At 42.5% G+C, this 17,145-nt stretch overlaps 1 protein-coding gene across 2 annotated transcripts in view; it reads right to left on the reverse strand.

The window, feature by feature from the left end:
• The window catches only part of LOC141147593 (zinc-regulated GTPase metalloprotein activator 1A-like), a 98,672-nt gene that overhangs the window by 16,442 nt on the left and 65,085 nt on the right, over nt 1-17,145 (reverse strand). For both annotated transcript variants that reach the window (XM_073634824.1, XM_073634833.1), the window contains exon 12: nt 7,350-7,398. In XM_073634824.1, the coding sequence (XP_073490925.1) occupies nt 7,350-7,398 (49 nt within the window). The remainder of the gene's footprint in view (nt 1-7,349; nt 7,399-17,145) is intronic.

Here is a 17,145-nt window from a genome sequence, read left to right on the forward strand (position 1 = left end):
TACAATAAAAAAAGGAAAAAGTGGCAATTCCCCCAGCAAGGGTCCCTTCAACTAAAATTGTATATATTAGGTCTCTGTGGAACCTCTTCACATGTTTATTTGCAGGTTGATAGGTGGTAAGGATTTCAAAAAAAGGGAGGAAATGACTGTTTACTTTCTGTAGTTCCGGGTGAAAAAAAAGAGTTTCCAAAAAGCTTGTTTTATGTAAATGATCCAAAACAACAACTGCTTCCAATTAACTGAGACATCTCAACTCCTTCAGCTCAGTACTATGCAACTCACCGTACTAACAATCCTAATATTCTGTAGAATAATCAAGTCAGGTCTCTGAACACCCCCAAGAGCTGCGACACTTCATACATGTTCTGTTTTAAATCGTATTTGCGAATTTTCAAATTGTAGTCATTTTAAACATAGTTTAGCTATAGAATTCAAAATAAATTTAAGAGCAATACGTAAATTCAATCAGAACTGTCTAGGAAACACTGCTGCTATGTTAAAGGATAACTGCCCTTTCATATAGAGTGCATATATCATTCCTACCTAGCCCCCCTAATCTAAAGTAACCTGCTACTTATTTTCCTGCTATGTGAAAGTGCATTATCCTCCAACGTTGAATTTACCTTTAAAACCAATTTTATACAATCAACTGCAGCCAGAGTCAAAAAACCTTAACAGAGCTTCTAAATGCAATACTGTCCTCTGTTACATTTCGGAAGCTGCGTAACTTCTTTCTCTGACAAATGCAGATGGTGGTATCCATAACCAAGGAGTACATGACCTGAATTTTTTGAACCAATGACAAATTTAGAATACTAAAAGCCACACAGCTTTTTTATTTTTTTTAGCCGCAAGGCAGCTAGGTGCATACCAGGTCAGGATAAAGATTAGAGCAGCAGCACTAATAGTCTGTGTCAGAACAGCGGGTTTAAATGCAATCTTCTGGAGTGTGCGTTTACATGCAACTCACTGTGAATATCTTATGATCAGGTTCTATTCCAATGCCACAGCACTAATCAAATGACCAGCTACTAGAAGGAAGCTGAAACAGCGATTTCTTCAGGAAATAAAGTAGTAAAAAATTCAGCCACAATGTATGGGATTTAGACCACAGGATAACAAGCAAAAGTTTTAAGCTGGCCATACACTGAGTGAATTCTGTCTGGTTCCTGATTTTCGGAACCTCTACCCAACATGCTTCTATCCTAAGGCTCCTTTCACATGGGCGATCTGATCATGTCCACCTGTCAGTTTATTTGATCGGACCCTCCAGTCTCTTCTATGGAGCGGTGGATGTCAGTGGACACATCAGCTGACCCCCCCGCCATCAGATCTGATCCTGTCCACTGAAACCTACAGATGGTGGTCCTATTCCCCATCCGTCTGGCAGATTGGATTGAATGCACTGGTCCATCCGATTGCCCCATAGAGGAGAGTGAGACTGTGTCCGTGTCTGCTCTGGATAGCAGAGTGGACACGGACCTGTCATCCGCCTGCTTAGCAGGGATCAGCAGAGAGAGCCACCGCTGAGCAAGTGGATTCCACTTCATGGAGACGCCCGTGTGAAAGAGTCCTAAAATAGAGGGAGCTGGGTGGAAAAATTGTCAGCTGAGCAGTGATTGCATTCAGTCAGCTGCAGCCACTATTTGGGTAATCTGATGGCCCTAGATGCTGGCTGTCAGAGGACAATAACCAGCAGGGGATATTCACCCATCTATGCCATTAGTGTGGATGGGGAATCAATACATTTCTCCAGTTCAGTTTGTATTTTTGTAAATTAAAATATATATATATAGACACACCCACAATATGTATGGCACCACATCCAAAGAAATACGGAAACCAAAAAGCAGAAAATGTGTAGTATTTAACTGGTTGCCATTTATAATCCAAAATGGTAAGAGTGTACTCATTCTGGTATAAAAATAGGATTTTTAAAACAGCTTACCTGTAAAATCCTTTTCTTTGAAGTACATCACGGGACACAGAGCCATAGTAGTTACTATGTGGGTTATAGGCCACCTTCAGGTGATGGACACTGGCACACCCTAAGACATGAAGTCCACCCCCTATATAACCCCTCCCACTACTGGGAGTACCTCATTTTTGTAGCAAAGCAATATACGTGTATACCAAAAAGAAGGGAGGGACCTCTGTGTCCCGTGATTTACTTCAAAGAAAAGGATTTTACAGGTAAGCCGTTTTAAAAATCCTATTTTCTTATCGTACATCACGGTACACAGAGCCATAGTAGCTACTATGTGGGATGTCCCATAGCAATGCCAACTGAAGGGAGGGATACACAACAAAAGTAGGGCAGTAAGAGACTAGAGTACTTATACTGCAGCCTGCATTACACTGCGCCCTAAAGGCGATATCCTCATGACCTTTTACATCTATTTGAAGCTGGTAAATGTATGGACTGAAGACCAAGTTGCGGCCTTGCAGATTTGAACCATGGAGGCCTGGTGATGCACAGCCCAGGAAGCACTAACAGCCCTGGTGGAGTGCTCTTTAATATGAAAAGGTGGAATTTTCCTCTTTAAACCATAAGCTTGAAAAAAAATCACTTGACAAATCCATTTAGGAATCGAAGATTTTGACGCTGCCTATCCTCTCCTAGTACTTTCTGGCAACACAAACAAAACATCTGTTTTACGAATCTGATCGGTCACCTTCAAATAGACCTTGACTGCTCTCACCACATCAAGAGAATGTAGTGACCTTTCTTTCGCAGAACGAGGTTCTGGAAAAAATGAAGGCAGAACAATATCCTGGTTTAAATAAAAACTTGACACTACCTTCAGTAGGAAATTAGGATGAGGATGATCAAATATGGCTCTTTACAAGAAAGAGCAGCCAACTCTGATACTCTTCATTCAGAAGATATGGCAACCAAAAAAAACTAATTTCCTTGTCAAAAGGGCCAAGGGAATATCTCGTATCGGCTCAAAAGGCTGTTTCTGTAATGCCGACAGGACTAAATTCAAGGATTAATCCGCATTACCCCCTGAATAAAACTAAGAACTACTAACTACGAAGAGTGTGAAGCAAGTGGTCGTTGAAAAAACACAGATAAGGCCAACACCTGGCCTTTCATAGTACTCAAGGCCAGCTTCATTTCTAATCCCATCTGTAGAAATTCAAGGATCCTACCTATGATATATTTCCTCGGGTGCCAATCCCTGGATTCACACCAGGAGAGATATGCCTTCCAGACTCTATAATATATGACTCTGGAGGCCAGCTTCCTAGCATTAACCAAAGTAAAAACTACTGAACCTGACAGCCCACGGTCTTTCAGAATGTGGGTCTCAATAGCCAAACCGTTAAATTTAGCGTTTGTAAGGTAAGATGGAATATCGGACCTTGCGAGAGAAGGTCTGGCCGCGGTGATAGGAGCCATGGGTCCCCCACCGCCATCTTTACGATCTCTGCATACCAAGATCTCCTGGGCCACAAGTATCACCTCCTTTCCTTCCTGCTTGATCCTGCAAAGAAGGGGCAGAAGAACAGGAGGGAACGCATAGATCAGTGAAAACTGATCCCACGGAAAAACCAAGGCATCTGTTCGGCATGCCAGTGGATCCCTTGTCCTTGACACAAAGTTGTCGATCTTTTTGTTGAATCTGGACGCAAACAGATCCACGTCTGGAATTCCCCATCTTTGACATATTGACAAAAAGATGTCGGGGTGAAGAGACCATTCTCCCGGGAACAACTGTTGGCGACTCAAGTAGTCCACCTGCCAAGTCTCTATTCCTGGAATGAAGACTGCCGATAGGCAAGGAATGTTGTCTTCTGCCCAGGATAGGATATGATTTACCTCTCTCTGAGCCACATGACTTCTCGTGCCCCCTTGGTGATTGATATAGGCTACTGTTGTGGCATTGTTGGACTGGATCCTGACATGACAATTCCGTAATCTGAGCGTCCAGGCCTTCAGGGCCAGGCGTGCTGCCCGAATCTCTAGAATATTGATGGGCAAGATCATTTCTGTTTTGGACCAATTTTCCTTGGACAGATGCTTTTTCCAGGACTGCTCCCCAGCCCAGAAGGCTGGCATCTGTTCTCACCACCTTCCAGGTAACTGGTAGGAAGGACTTTCCTTTCTGAAGATTCTTGGATATCAACCACCAACTGACCGTGCTTTGACGCACTTTGGATGATAAACGCATTGGGAAGTCTAGAGCTTGGACCTTCCAAGTTGACAGGATATTGTTTTGCAGCAGCCTCGAATGAAACTGCACATAAGGAACAGCCTCGAACGAAGCTACCATCTTTCCCAACAATCTCATGTAAAGTTGAATAGGATTCTTCTTTGCTTTGACCACCTGAATCAGTTCCCTTATGGAACAGATCTTTGCTGGGGCAAAAACACCCTCTTCTGAGCTGTATCTATGATCAGACCCAAGTACTGCAATCTCCTTGATGGTTTTAAGGAGGATTTATCTGTGTGCTCCCACTCAGAATACATAAGCTTTTTCAGTAATGAATGGATAGGAAAAGCATGAATAGCCTGGGGAGGCTTTAGTGAACCCAAACAAGAAGTGGGCTCATCGACTGACTCCGCTACTGGCAGCAAAAATGTGGAGCGGACCAATTAAGTGAGAGATTGTACCAACAACCTTTCTTGTGAACCCGATCCTTCCATATTAGACTCTTCAGAAGAGGAGTTATCAGCCTCTTCCTGGTCCCCTGAGAGAAAAGCGTCAACTCTCGCCCCCTGTTCCTCAGTTTGAGGGTGCTGGGTAATGGACGGGGACCTATTACGCTTAGTCCCACTCTGGGATGCGATTAAGGCATCAATTTTTTGTTCCAAGCCTAAAATGGTTGAGGAAAAAACCTCTTCAGTAATATATACAGGGGCTGCAGTGCTAAAAGCAGCCGCAACACCCGACATCCCTGATGGCTCACTCTGACCAGCCATATCACTCTCAGGGGAGGATGCCATCTTTTTTTAGATGGTTTTAGGCTTCCTAGTCACTGTAGAAGTCTTTCTAGAGCCCTTTTTTGATGTGTTTTTACCCCCCCCTTCCAAACACAGCCCGATGCACAAAGCAGAGGTACTACCAGAAGGAAAGCATCCACTGTTTGAGCAATAGTCCAGCCTTGCCGCTGCTATTAATGCTCAGACTGATGCAATAGTAAATGTGTCAAAAGGAATGCCTGTGTCACCAAACCTCTTTCAGGCCCCCTCTTGCTCTTGTGTCCCTCCGTCAGCTTGCAGCAGTAAAAATGGTGCTTTAAAACAAACATTCCTGCGCTGGACGTTGGAGGACGCCAAGGCCGCGCTAAGCCCCGCCCCCATCCGTCGCGTTCGCCCACCCCCTCTCTTTTTTTTAAAAAAGAGCTTTACAGCACAAGCGCGGGCCTCTGATCCTATGGGATCGCTCTGAGAGAGGTAAAAAAAAAAATGGCTAGGAGAGAGCCCGGAAGCTGCTGAGTAGGGCGGCGTGCCGATCATTTTTTTTTTTTCGTTTTTCTCCTGGCGCCTCGTGAGGAGGTGGAGAATACAGTACAGGTGGGGGGTGTCTGGTGAGGAGGAAACCCCCCCCAGACTTACCAGAAGTCTGCTGCTGGCTAAAGGGAAAGGAAGCCTGCTGCTCCGGACACATTGTGATCTTTTGAGCAAAGCATGAGAAGGTATGTGCTCCATACAGCCCCCAGTGGTGACACATAGGCATGACAACATTTACTAACTTAAAGGAGACATAAGAAAATTCAAAAATTCCTTAGAAAACTCCACTTACCTTTCCCGCCGCAGGGTTTTCTGTGGTAAAACCAACAGACCCAATCTTTACCCTTTACGGTGGGTTCCGTTAATAAACCTTCAGGAGCTGGGGACCCTTGGGGAACCCACAATCCTGGGCCTGTAATAGCACCTCCGCCAGTAAAACTTTATGGCCTTAATACAAAAAGTACTGGATCCCAGGGTCCAGCTCTCTAAAGAGAGAAGCATTTAGAGGCAAAACCTTGTTTCTTCGGACACGAAGCCCGGGTACCATTCAATTCGGCCTAAAGACACTTTGAATGGATCCGGCTGCATAGCTAGCCCCAGCAACGATTGCTCCAGTGGAGCTCAGCACAGCACATCTTCACCAACGCCTTAGACGCTGGTGAAAAAACTGAGGTACTCCCAGTAGTGGGAGGGGTTATATAGGGAGTGGACTTCTTTTCTTAGGGTGTGGCAGTCTCCATTACCTGAAGGTGGCCTATAACCCACATAATAACTACTATGGCTCTGTGTCCCGTGATGTACAATAAGAAATCCAAAATTTATTATAACATGATTAAAATATCATAAAAGCATGTCAGAGATATATATGTTAATGATAATAATGATGATCTCAATTCGGTTTTGTATATATCTCGGACATGCTTTTATGCCATTTTAATCATGTTATAATACATTTTGGATTTTATACCAATATGAGTACTCTTTTCTTATTTGGGATTATAAATGGCAACCAGTAAAGTCCTACACATTTTCTGCTTTTTGGTTTTTATTTTTGTAAATTAATCCACGTTTTCATTTACCTCTACCTACAGTGATAGCATTCCATAAGCTTGAACTTTCATTTGCATTGCAATCTGCTGAAGTTTAGGTAATGTGAGAAGTAATTCAATGCAAGGTTCAGTTGATCTTGTTCTGAATATATGAATAGTTTTCTGGACAAAAATGGCCATGTGTATGAAAATGATGTTAATTAGAACATCTCTTGCTGCCCACAACTGTCATTTCTGTATAATAGAGTTGAAAATCATACAAGGATTCTGACTGGTTGCTTTGAGCAACAAGACATTTTATGATTGTTCCTTATAGGTCAACAAAGTAATACCAGCTGATACAGGACAATGTTTTAGTTAGGTCATACCCTTAAAATTAGAAGATTGGTAAGGTCAATTTTCTGACCGAGTTATGCAACACCTACATATGTAATAATTTTACAGAAAGTTACTTTTAACCACTAACACAAATGTTATTTGTTGATTTCCATACATTTTCTCCAGCCATGTGACTTTTTCAATGATAAAATTGCACTTTTATAATCTCTGCATGACATGATCGAAAAACTGTCTGTTGTAGATATCAAAAAACTTTATAAATATATATTTTACTAAAGTTATTCACAAAATATTACATTTATCTACAACCAAAATATTTTAAAAAAAGAAAAGAAAAAAATTGTGTTTTTGTTTGTATGTTACTATCACTGTTAACAGGAAAATATTCCCATTCATGTATTTATTACTTTTACCAATAACAAAAATTAGATGTTCCATATACAGTACATGTTTATACTACTACAATAGTACATATAACAATACACAAGGGTAAACTTTACCTTATCAAGATGATTATGAGATGTGTTGGAGATGAATTTGTCCTGCAAGCTGTGAAAACATAAGCCATAAAGACTCAACTTTAGGGTAACGCTAATGTTCCTCTGTAACAAAAGCACAAACCAAACCTACACCACCACTCATTTCCTGCTAATAAACTTGGCTTTGTTTTTTTTTCTCCAAGCGCATTTTATAAATCAATAAATTTGGAGCGCACATCCCTTTTATTATCCAATAGGGGTGCACCGAATGGAAATTTTGGTGCTGAAATAGAAAATGAAGGATGCACTAGGCCGAAAACCGAAACAGATACCGAAAATGACAATTTTTAAAAAATATTTATATTTTTATATAGAATTGTATTGTAGTCAACTTTTATTTAATATCTTCAGAATCAATTAATACGAATTTATTGTTGGCCATTATTGGCACCTTTAGTGCAAAAAAGGTACAGAAAAATGCAGTCTGCAGGCTCTAACCATCTCTTGTATCATGTCTGCAATCTCTTACTTAAACTTAAACACACTTCTAATAGTATTAACAAAATTTCCATTCGGTGCACCTCTAGCAGACATGATACAAGGAGATCACCAGTGCCCGTCACATGCAGCCTGCCCGTGCCCAGCAGCCTCACTAGTGCCTGTGCCCAGCAGCCTCACCAGTGCCCATATGCAGCCTGCCTGTGTCCAGCAGCCTCACCTGTTTCCGTCATATGCAGCCTTGCCAGTGCCCATCACATGCAGCCTCACCAGCGCCCAGCAGCCTCACTAGAGCCTGTGCCCAGCAGCCTCACCAGTGCCCATCATATGCAGCCTGCCTGTGCCCAGCAGCCTCATCTGTTCCCATCATGTGCAGCCTTACCAGTGCCCGTCATATACAGCCTGCCAGTGCCCGTCATATGCAGCCTGCCAGTGCCCGTCATATGCAGCCTGCCAGTGCCCAGCAGCCCCACCAGTGCCCGTCATATGCAGCCTGCCAGTGCCCAGCAGTCCCACCAGTGCCCATCATATGCAGCCTGCCAGTGCCCAGCAGTCCCACCAGTGCCCGTCATATGCAGCCTGCCAGTGCCCAGCAACCCCACCAGTGCCCGTCATATGCAGCCTGCCAGTGCCCGTCATATGCAGCCTGCCAGTGCCCAGCAGTCCCACCAGTGCCCATCATATGCAGCCTGCCAGTGCCCAGCAGTCCCACCAGTGCCCATCATATGCAGCCTGCCAGTGCTCAGCAGCCCCACCAGTGCCCGTCATATGCAGCCTGCCAGTGCCCATCATATGCAGCATGCCAGTGCCCAGCAGCCTCACCACTGCCCCTCATATGCAGCCCACCAGTGCCCGTCATATGCAGCCTGCCAGTGCCCATCATATGCAGCATGCCTGTGCCCGCATCAGCGGCGATCTCCGTGTGTCACAGAGCTGGATTTGAATTGCCCAGGCCGCAGTAACAATGTCCCGCCTCCTGTAATCACGTCACGCTGATTCAATGTCCCACCAATGGATCAGTGTGCCCTCTATCACAGGAGGCGGGACACTGTTACTGCGGCTGGGCAATTCATATATACAAACATACACATGCATATATATTATATTATATATACACACACACACACACACACACACACAGGTCCATAAATATTTGGACACAGGCACAATTTTCATACTTTTGGCTCTGTATGCCACCAGAATAAAGTTAAAATGAAACAATCCAAACTAATTTGAAGTGCAGACTTTCAGCTTTAATTCAAGTGGTTTAACATAAAAATCAAGAACAAATTTTAGGAACTGCAACCATTTTTATACACAGTTCCCCCCGTTTTCAGGGGCTCAAATGTAATTAGACATATGAATATAATCATAAATAAAAACGCTTTTTACTGGCAATGACGGTCTGAAGTCTGGAACCCATTGACATTACCAAAGACAGGGTTTCCTCCTTTCTGATGCTTTGCCAGGTTAACTGCAGCTGTCTTCAGTTGTTCTTTATGGGTCTTTCTGCCTTTAGTTTTGCCTTCAGCAAGTGAAATGCATGCTCAATTGGGTTGATCTCAAATGAATGACTGGGCCATTGCAGAATATTCCACTTTTCCCTTCAAAAGCTCCTGGGTTGCTTTTGCAGTGGGTTTTGGATAATTGTCCATCTGTACTGTGAAGCGCCGTCCAATCAACTTTGCTGCATTTGGCTGAATCTGGGCTGACAGTACATCTCTAAACACTGCAGAATTCATCCGGCTGCTTCCGTCACATCATCAATAAACACCAATGACCCAGTGCCACTGGAAGCCATGCATGCCCATGCCATCACTGGTCCTCCACCATGTTTTACAGATGATGTTGTGTACTTTGGATCATGAGCTGTTCCAAGCCTTCTCCACACTTTGTTCTTCACGTCATTCTGGTACGGATTAATCTTAGTTTCATCCGTCCAAAGAATGCTTTTCCAGAACCGGTCTGGCCTTTTTAGATGTTTTTTGGCAAAGTCTAATTTGGCTTTTCTATTCTTCAGGCTTATAATTGGTTAGCACCTTGTGGTGAACCCTCTGTATTTGTTCTCGTGAAGTCTTCTCATGATTGTAGACTTTGACAAGGATACGCCCACCTCCTGAAGAGTGTCCTTCACTTGTCTGGATGTTGTGAATGGGTTTTTCTTTACAATATAGAGGATCCTGCGATCATCCACCACTGTTGACTTCCAGGGACACCCAGGGCGTTTTTTATGTTGCTGAGCTCACTAGTGAGTTCTTCTTTCCTCTGAATGTACCAAACTGTTGATTTGGCCACTCCCAATGTTGCTGTTATTTCTCTGATGGACTGGTTTCATTTTTGAAGCCTTACAATGGCCTGTTTCAATTGCATGGACAGCTCCTTGATGTAGGTTCACAGCAATATATTCGAAATGCAAATACCACACCTAGAATCAACTCCAAACCTTTTATCTGCTTAATTGATGAATTAATAATGAAGGAGTAGCCCACACCTGGCCATGAACAGCTTTTGATTCAAATGTCCAATAACTTTTGGCCCCTTAAAAAAGGGGGTGGCTATTCTTAAGAGCTGTAATTCCTAAACCCTTCCTTTGATTTGGATGTACATACCCTCAAATGAAACCTGAGAATGTGCACTTTCAACCTATATCCATTATAGAACTATAGCTTGAATATATATGGACCCAGGTGTGTGTGTGTGTGTGTGTGTGTGTGTGTGTGTGTGTGTGTGTGTATATGTATATATATATATATATATATTATATATATATATATATATATATATATATATATATATATATATATATTTTTTTTTTTTTTTTATTATTATTACATTCCCACCAGTCCCTGCCCTCAAGGAGCTTACAATCTAAGGTCCTTAACTTACATTCACACATACACATACTAGAGTCAATTTTAGAAAGTATCCAATTAACCTACCAGCATATCTTTGGGGTGTGGAAGGACACTGGAGTACCCGGATGAAACTCATGCCGACACAGGGAGAACATGCAGACTCCAGGCAGGTATTGTCATGGTTGGGATTCGAACTGATGACCCTAGTGCTGCTAGGCAGAAGTGCTAACCACTTAGCCAATGTGGAGATTTCCCTTCACTCGCTGTCCTGTACACAAAACAGGAAGAGAGGAAATCTCTCCAAAGAACACTTCATTTTAGGTAACTGTCACTGGAACAAATGTCCCCAATGAGAAATGTCCTCTCTATTCATGTTCTGTGAACAACTCACAATTCTGAATTTTCTTGCATTTTCAGTCCTGGTGACAATGGTGCTAAGGACAATCAGAGAGAGCACACCTCTTTAGCAAAGTCAAAGACAGAAATTAAAATCTGACAGGTTCAAATCCCTCATCATTCTATTGCTTTACATGCATTTAACACAGAATGTGTAAAATGAATGTACTAGGAGTTAGAACAACAAGAGTGGATGTGTACACACTGCATTTCAATATGCATATTGATCACAAGAAAAATAAAGCGTGATGTAATTTGTCACAGCTATGTACAGCTACGTAGATTACCTCAGCAAGGAACTAATCACCGTCAATTTCTGAGTGCACTGATCGCATGATTGAAACCATCCAAAATGGTTGTTCGAAAATCTAAGAACTTATCAGTCCTAACACATATGTATTTGTACTTGCCAAGCATGCCATGCCAAATGTTACAGACCTAGATTAGTTTACTTTGACCTCACGGTATTCAATAATTTAGAAGTTTCTGGACAGCCAGACACCGTGAAAGAGATCCCATGGCTGTACATACAAAACATTCATTTGCTTCAGCAAAAATATCCAAATTAAATTGCTAAACAGACAATATAAGGCCTTCCCGGTGGGATGTGCAGTTCAATATTGTCTACCAGATTACATTCACATGAATTGCAGAATACTCTCAGCTCCAGGGGGCTGGCAGGGACTTCAAAACAAAACATCTGCAAGGTCTAAGCAGATCAGTCAGGGGTAAATTGGTAACAGTGGACATAAAAGAAGGGAGGGAAAGTGTATGTGTAGACAAGCTGCTGGAGTGTATGAGGCTCTGCAGGAAATGTAACAGCAGTGGTGTCAAGTTTAATCCCTCGCAGCTGCTTTATCTTGAGGGGATTGCTTTAGCTATTTAGTACCTGCAGTTAGGGCAAATCCCTGCTAAAGAGGGAATCAAAGCACCATTATTAAATAGCTGATTAGATGGGTCAGAATCAACACTACATAAACGCTTCAGCATGTACACATTTACCAACTGAATAGGACACCATTCCTAATCTTTACACAGAAGAGTAAACAAACTGAAAAGCATGGCTTGTATTATATCATACTGTATTTTCTGTCAGCCCACCAAAAACAGAGATTTCAAATTTGAAGGGATGCAGATGGGAACGTCTTTCACTGGCTTCTCACATTTCTTAAGGTAAATTCCTGTACAAGAAAACTTAAGTCTCCCCACCTGCCAAGGCCATACAGAGCCAGTAGTACTCTGGTTTCTTTATTTTCATTTACCAATAATACAGCAGAAATAGGGAGACTCCATGTACAGATTTTCATAATAGCATTTATGGGGGGGGGGGGGGGCATTGTCATCATTGTGTTTATCTAGCTGCTAGAGCTTCTGAGAGATCCAAGATGCCATATGCCGATTCAAACCAATAAATTGCACCTAAAGCTAAAATTTCAAGGGATAAAAACATGGGAGGAACATAGATCTCTCATTCTCAAAATGGTAGCTTACAGAAAACAAAAAGTTCTGAAGCGCTAAAACTGGCAGTCATTAGAAACTTTTGTCATGTCATAACAATTATGCAAGGAATAGCTGGACACCAGTGTGGCTGCAAACTTCTGGAAGAAAAGTAGACAACAAAAATAAACAAAAATGCAACGCTTAATGGGACCAGTAGTAAAGAACTATTGCTGATGGTATAATCAATAAAGTTCATTTATTGGATGCATGCCGAGATTTGAAATTGAAAACAACTGTCAATGAAAAAAATGAGATGATAAAAGTATTAGACTTCATAAGCACAACTCATTATCATGGTTGAAGTAATCCGAAAATTAGTATAATTACTATAAAGTCTTTGATAAAGCGCAGGAGCCTGAAACATGTAAGTCACGGTCGCCACGGCTACTTTGAGCTTGCGATCCGCCTAGCTTCCTGGTACTCCTCGTTTCCGGCCCTGACCCTGCCTCCCGGCTTCCGCTTCAGTGCGCGCCAGGTCGTTCAGAGGCGTGATCTACAATACACCTCCTGGATCACAGCGAGTCTGATATCCGGAATACAGCCACTAAGTGCACCTTCTGCCGCGTACACACGACCGGACGGCATACTTTGCCCGGCGGACTTTTCGACGGACTTTCCAAATGAACGGACTTGCCTACACACGATCAACCAAAATCTGACGGATTCGTACGTTATGACGTACGACCGGACTAAAACAAGGAAGTTCATAGCCAGTAGCCAATAGCTGCCCTAGCATCGGTTTTTGTCCGTCGGACTAGCATACAGACGAGCGGACTTTTCGACCGGACTCGAGACCGTCGGATAGATTTGAAACATGTTGCAACACACTTGCTGACATTAACCCCTTGTCATCTGGAAGTCATGGTGGTATCGTATATACTAATTTTCGGATTACTTCAACCATGATAAGGAGTTGTGCTTATGAAGTCTAATAATTTTATCATATCATTTTTTGACAGTTTTTAATTTCAAATCTTAGCATGCATCCAGTAAATTAACTTTATTGATTATACCATCAGCAATAGTTCTTTATTATTGGTCCCATTGAGCGGTGCATTTTTGTTTTTTGTTTTTTTCAAAATGCTAGCTGCCTGGCTCTCATGATGAAGCAGCAGCTTCAATACTCTTCCAGACCAAGTTCCAATTCAGGGACTTTGAAAATGACTGACTTCAGAGACCTTTTTCTGAAGAAGGGCAGCAAAGACAGTCCTTTCATGAAGATTATTAAAACAAAGATAAACCCTAAATGAATGTAATAACTGGCTGGTTAGGTGGTTTGATGGGTTAGGGCTGCACAACCATTTTAGATGTATCCTAATTTTAGCAGATAATCCATATAAAGTTCAATTACATTCTGTGGGTTATCCCTTTCCCCTTTCTCTGCTCCAGATCCTGCCAAGTTTTATGTCTAGGGGTAGTCTGTGACTAACAGACATGTCTTGCCAATTCATTTTAGGGGAGAAAAGGGCAGTTAGGAATCAGCTGAGCAAATCCAATCTGGCTAATGATCTCTAGAGAAAAGACCATCACCATGGGTACCTACACATCGAACAGACGCGTCTTTGCAGGTGGTACAAGTACTCAAATCGATGTACTAGATTCATTAAGTCAGATTCTTCCATCAAATGTACTTTTCCACCATGAATCGGTAGTAAACCAAAAAAAAAAAAATTGGGCTCTTGCAGTATATTGTCATAATGTGCTAGTATGCACCACATAAAAGCACATTAAGACAGACTTGCCTTGAAACAAAGCCCTCCAGCAGTAAGCTGTCAGTTTCCGGGGCTTCCATCTTTACCCAGTCATCCATCTAGGTTGTTGTACTCCGGCTGTTTGAACGGCCAAGCAACAATGACATCACACATGCGTATGGGAGTCACGGCTGCGGCAGAGTTTAGGATGGACTATCTATTCAGAGGGCAGTTTGCATGCGTCAGTGATATTACCGGCTGCTACGAAAGTATATACGCTATATTGTCAAAAATATTGGGACGCATGAACTTTAATGGCATCCCAGTCTTAGTCCGCAGGGTTCAATATTGAGTTGGCCCACCCTTCGCAGCTAGAACAGCTTTAACTCTTTTGGGAGTTTGTCCACAAGGTTTAATAGTGTGTCTATGGAAATGTTTGACAATTCTTCCAGAAGTGCATTTTTGAGGTCTGGCACTGATGTTGGACGAGAAGGCCTGGCTCACAGTCAGCGCTCTAATTCATGTTCTATTGGGTTGAGGTCAGGACACTGTGCAGGTCAGTCAAGGTCCTCCACCCCAAACTCGGTCACCCATGTCTTTACGGACCTTGCTTTGTGCACTAGTGCGCAATCATGTTAAAAAAGGAAGGGTCACCCCAAACTGTTTCCACAAAGTTGAGATCATGAAATTGTCCAAAATGTCTTAGTATGTTGACGCCTTAAGAATTTCCTTCACTGGAACTAGGGGGCCAAGCTCACACCATAATCCCCCATCTACCAAATGATTTGGACCAGTGCACAAAGCATGGTCCATAAAGACATGGAAGGGCCAACTCAATATTGAACCCTACAGACTAAGACTGGGATGCCATTAAAGTACATGTGCATGTAAAGGCAGGTGTCGCAATCCTTTTGACAATATAGTGCATCTCTTAAACATTGCACATGCATCAAGTAGACTTTATTTTAGCTTTAGACACTGGACCTTTGTGAAGCCTCCGACACCCAGGCTGAGGAAGGTATAGGCTGAAAGGCCACGAAAGTGCTTGATGAGGATTCTGCCTTATAAACTTGGGGGTGCACACAGATATTTCTAAAACAGAACCCTTGGTGAAGGTTCTGCCTTATAAATACTCTGGGATGCATATAGATAACAAATTAGACTGGGTTAGGAGCAGTGAGGTACTCTACAGGAAGGGCCAGGGTTGCCTTTATTTTTTGAGGATCTTTCAACGTCTGCCGGAAAATACTAAGGATGTTTTATGAGTCCACGGTGGCCAGTGCTCTCTTCTATGCGAGGGTATGCTGGGGAAGCAGGTTGAGGGTGACAGACACAAACAGATGCTGTTCATAGTATGCTCCATCTTGGACAACTCCTCCCATCCTCTCCACAATGCACTGGTCAGTCTGAGGAATACTTTCAGTGTTAGACCCCATACACAATATTAGATTTTCTGCAGATTCTTGTCTTCAGATTTACCAAAACCATATAATATGAGGTCAAACCTTAAGAGAGTTTAAATTTGTATGGAATCAGGCAGGCCCTTGCAATACATGGTTTAGGTAAATCAACAAAAGTTGTATAGTGTGTATGGGGTCTTAGATTATTACAATCTTCATGCACCACAGGAGATCATTTCTACCTATGGCCAATAAACAATAGAATTCTTCCCTTGAGTGTAGAAATTAGGAGTAATAAATTGGACTTTGGATTCAGATTTTTTTTTGTTACATTTATATAATGTTAAGAAAGGGTAAGGTGGGTGTAATAATTTTTGGTGCAATAATCTAGGATAGATGTAATATCTGTAGTAATCTGATGTTCCTGCTACTGTTTAACTGCTGTTTAGTGTTTTAATGGGATTGTATATTAATTACCGTACCGTAATTAACCACTTGCCGACCGGGCCATAGCCAAAAGACAGCTACAGCGCGGACAGCTTATTCTTGGTGGACGTCCGTGGGATGTCCTCCCAGAATGTTGCTCCCGCGCACCCCCTGGGGCATGCACCTAGAAACATCCGTGACTGCCGGGTCCTCCGGACCAGGCGCATCACGGATCACTGTAAATAGCCGCTGATAGCAGGCGTTTACCATGTGATCATTCTGTCAAATGACAGAGCGATCACTTGTAAACAAACAGGCGTCACGTCATGACGCCGGTTCCTCCCTCCCCTCTCTGTACCGATCTGTACAGTGCGAGGGGAGAGGGGGAGAGATTGCAGCAGCGCTGTGGGCTGGATGTGTAGTGCCCACAGCGCTGCTCAGTGCCCATAATCTGCAATACTCTGCCACACTGTGCCAATACTCTGCAACACTGTGCCAATACTCTGCAACACTGTGCCAATACTCTGCAACACCGTGCAACACTGCAACACTCTGCCAATACTCTGCAACACTGCAATACTCTGGCAAAACTCTGCCAATACTCACCAATAAATTTTAACAGAAACAAAGAATTTTAATTTTTTTTTAACCAAATTTTCAGTCTTTTATTTTTATAGCGCAAAAAATAAAAAACCCAGCGGTGATTAAATACCACCAAAAGAAAGCTCTATTTGTGTGAAAAAAAGGACCAAAATTTCATATGAGTACAATGTTGCATGACTGAGTAATTGTCATTCAAAGTGTGAGAGCACCGAAAGCTGAAAATTGGACTGGTTAGGAAGGGGGTTTAAGTGCCCAGCGGTCAAGTGGTTAATGATTTGGTTTCAATATTATATCATTTTAATTCAGGGATAATTCTTTGTATTGTATTTGTTGTCTTTACTTTTTTTTGTGTACTGAGAGCAACTGTAACTTGATATTTCCCTAGGGGATCATAAAAGTATTTTGATTTTGCCTTAAAGCCCAACTCTGGACAAATAAAAAACGATCC

Source organism: Aquarana catesbeiana, linkage group LG01 (assembly GCF_042186555.1).
Source record: "Aquarana catesbeiana isolate 2022-GZ linkage group LG01, ASM4218655v1, whole genome shotgun sequence".
Taxonomy (NCBI): domain Eukaryota; kingdom Metazoa; phylum Chordata; class Amphibia; order Anura; family Ranidae; genus Aquarana; species Aquarana catesbeiana.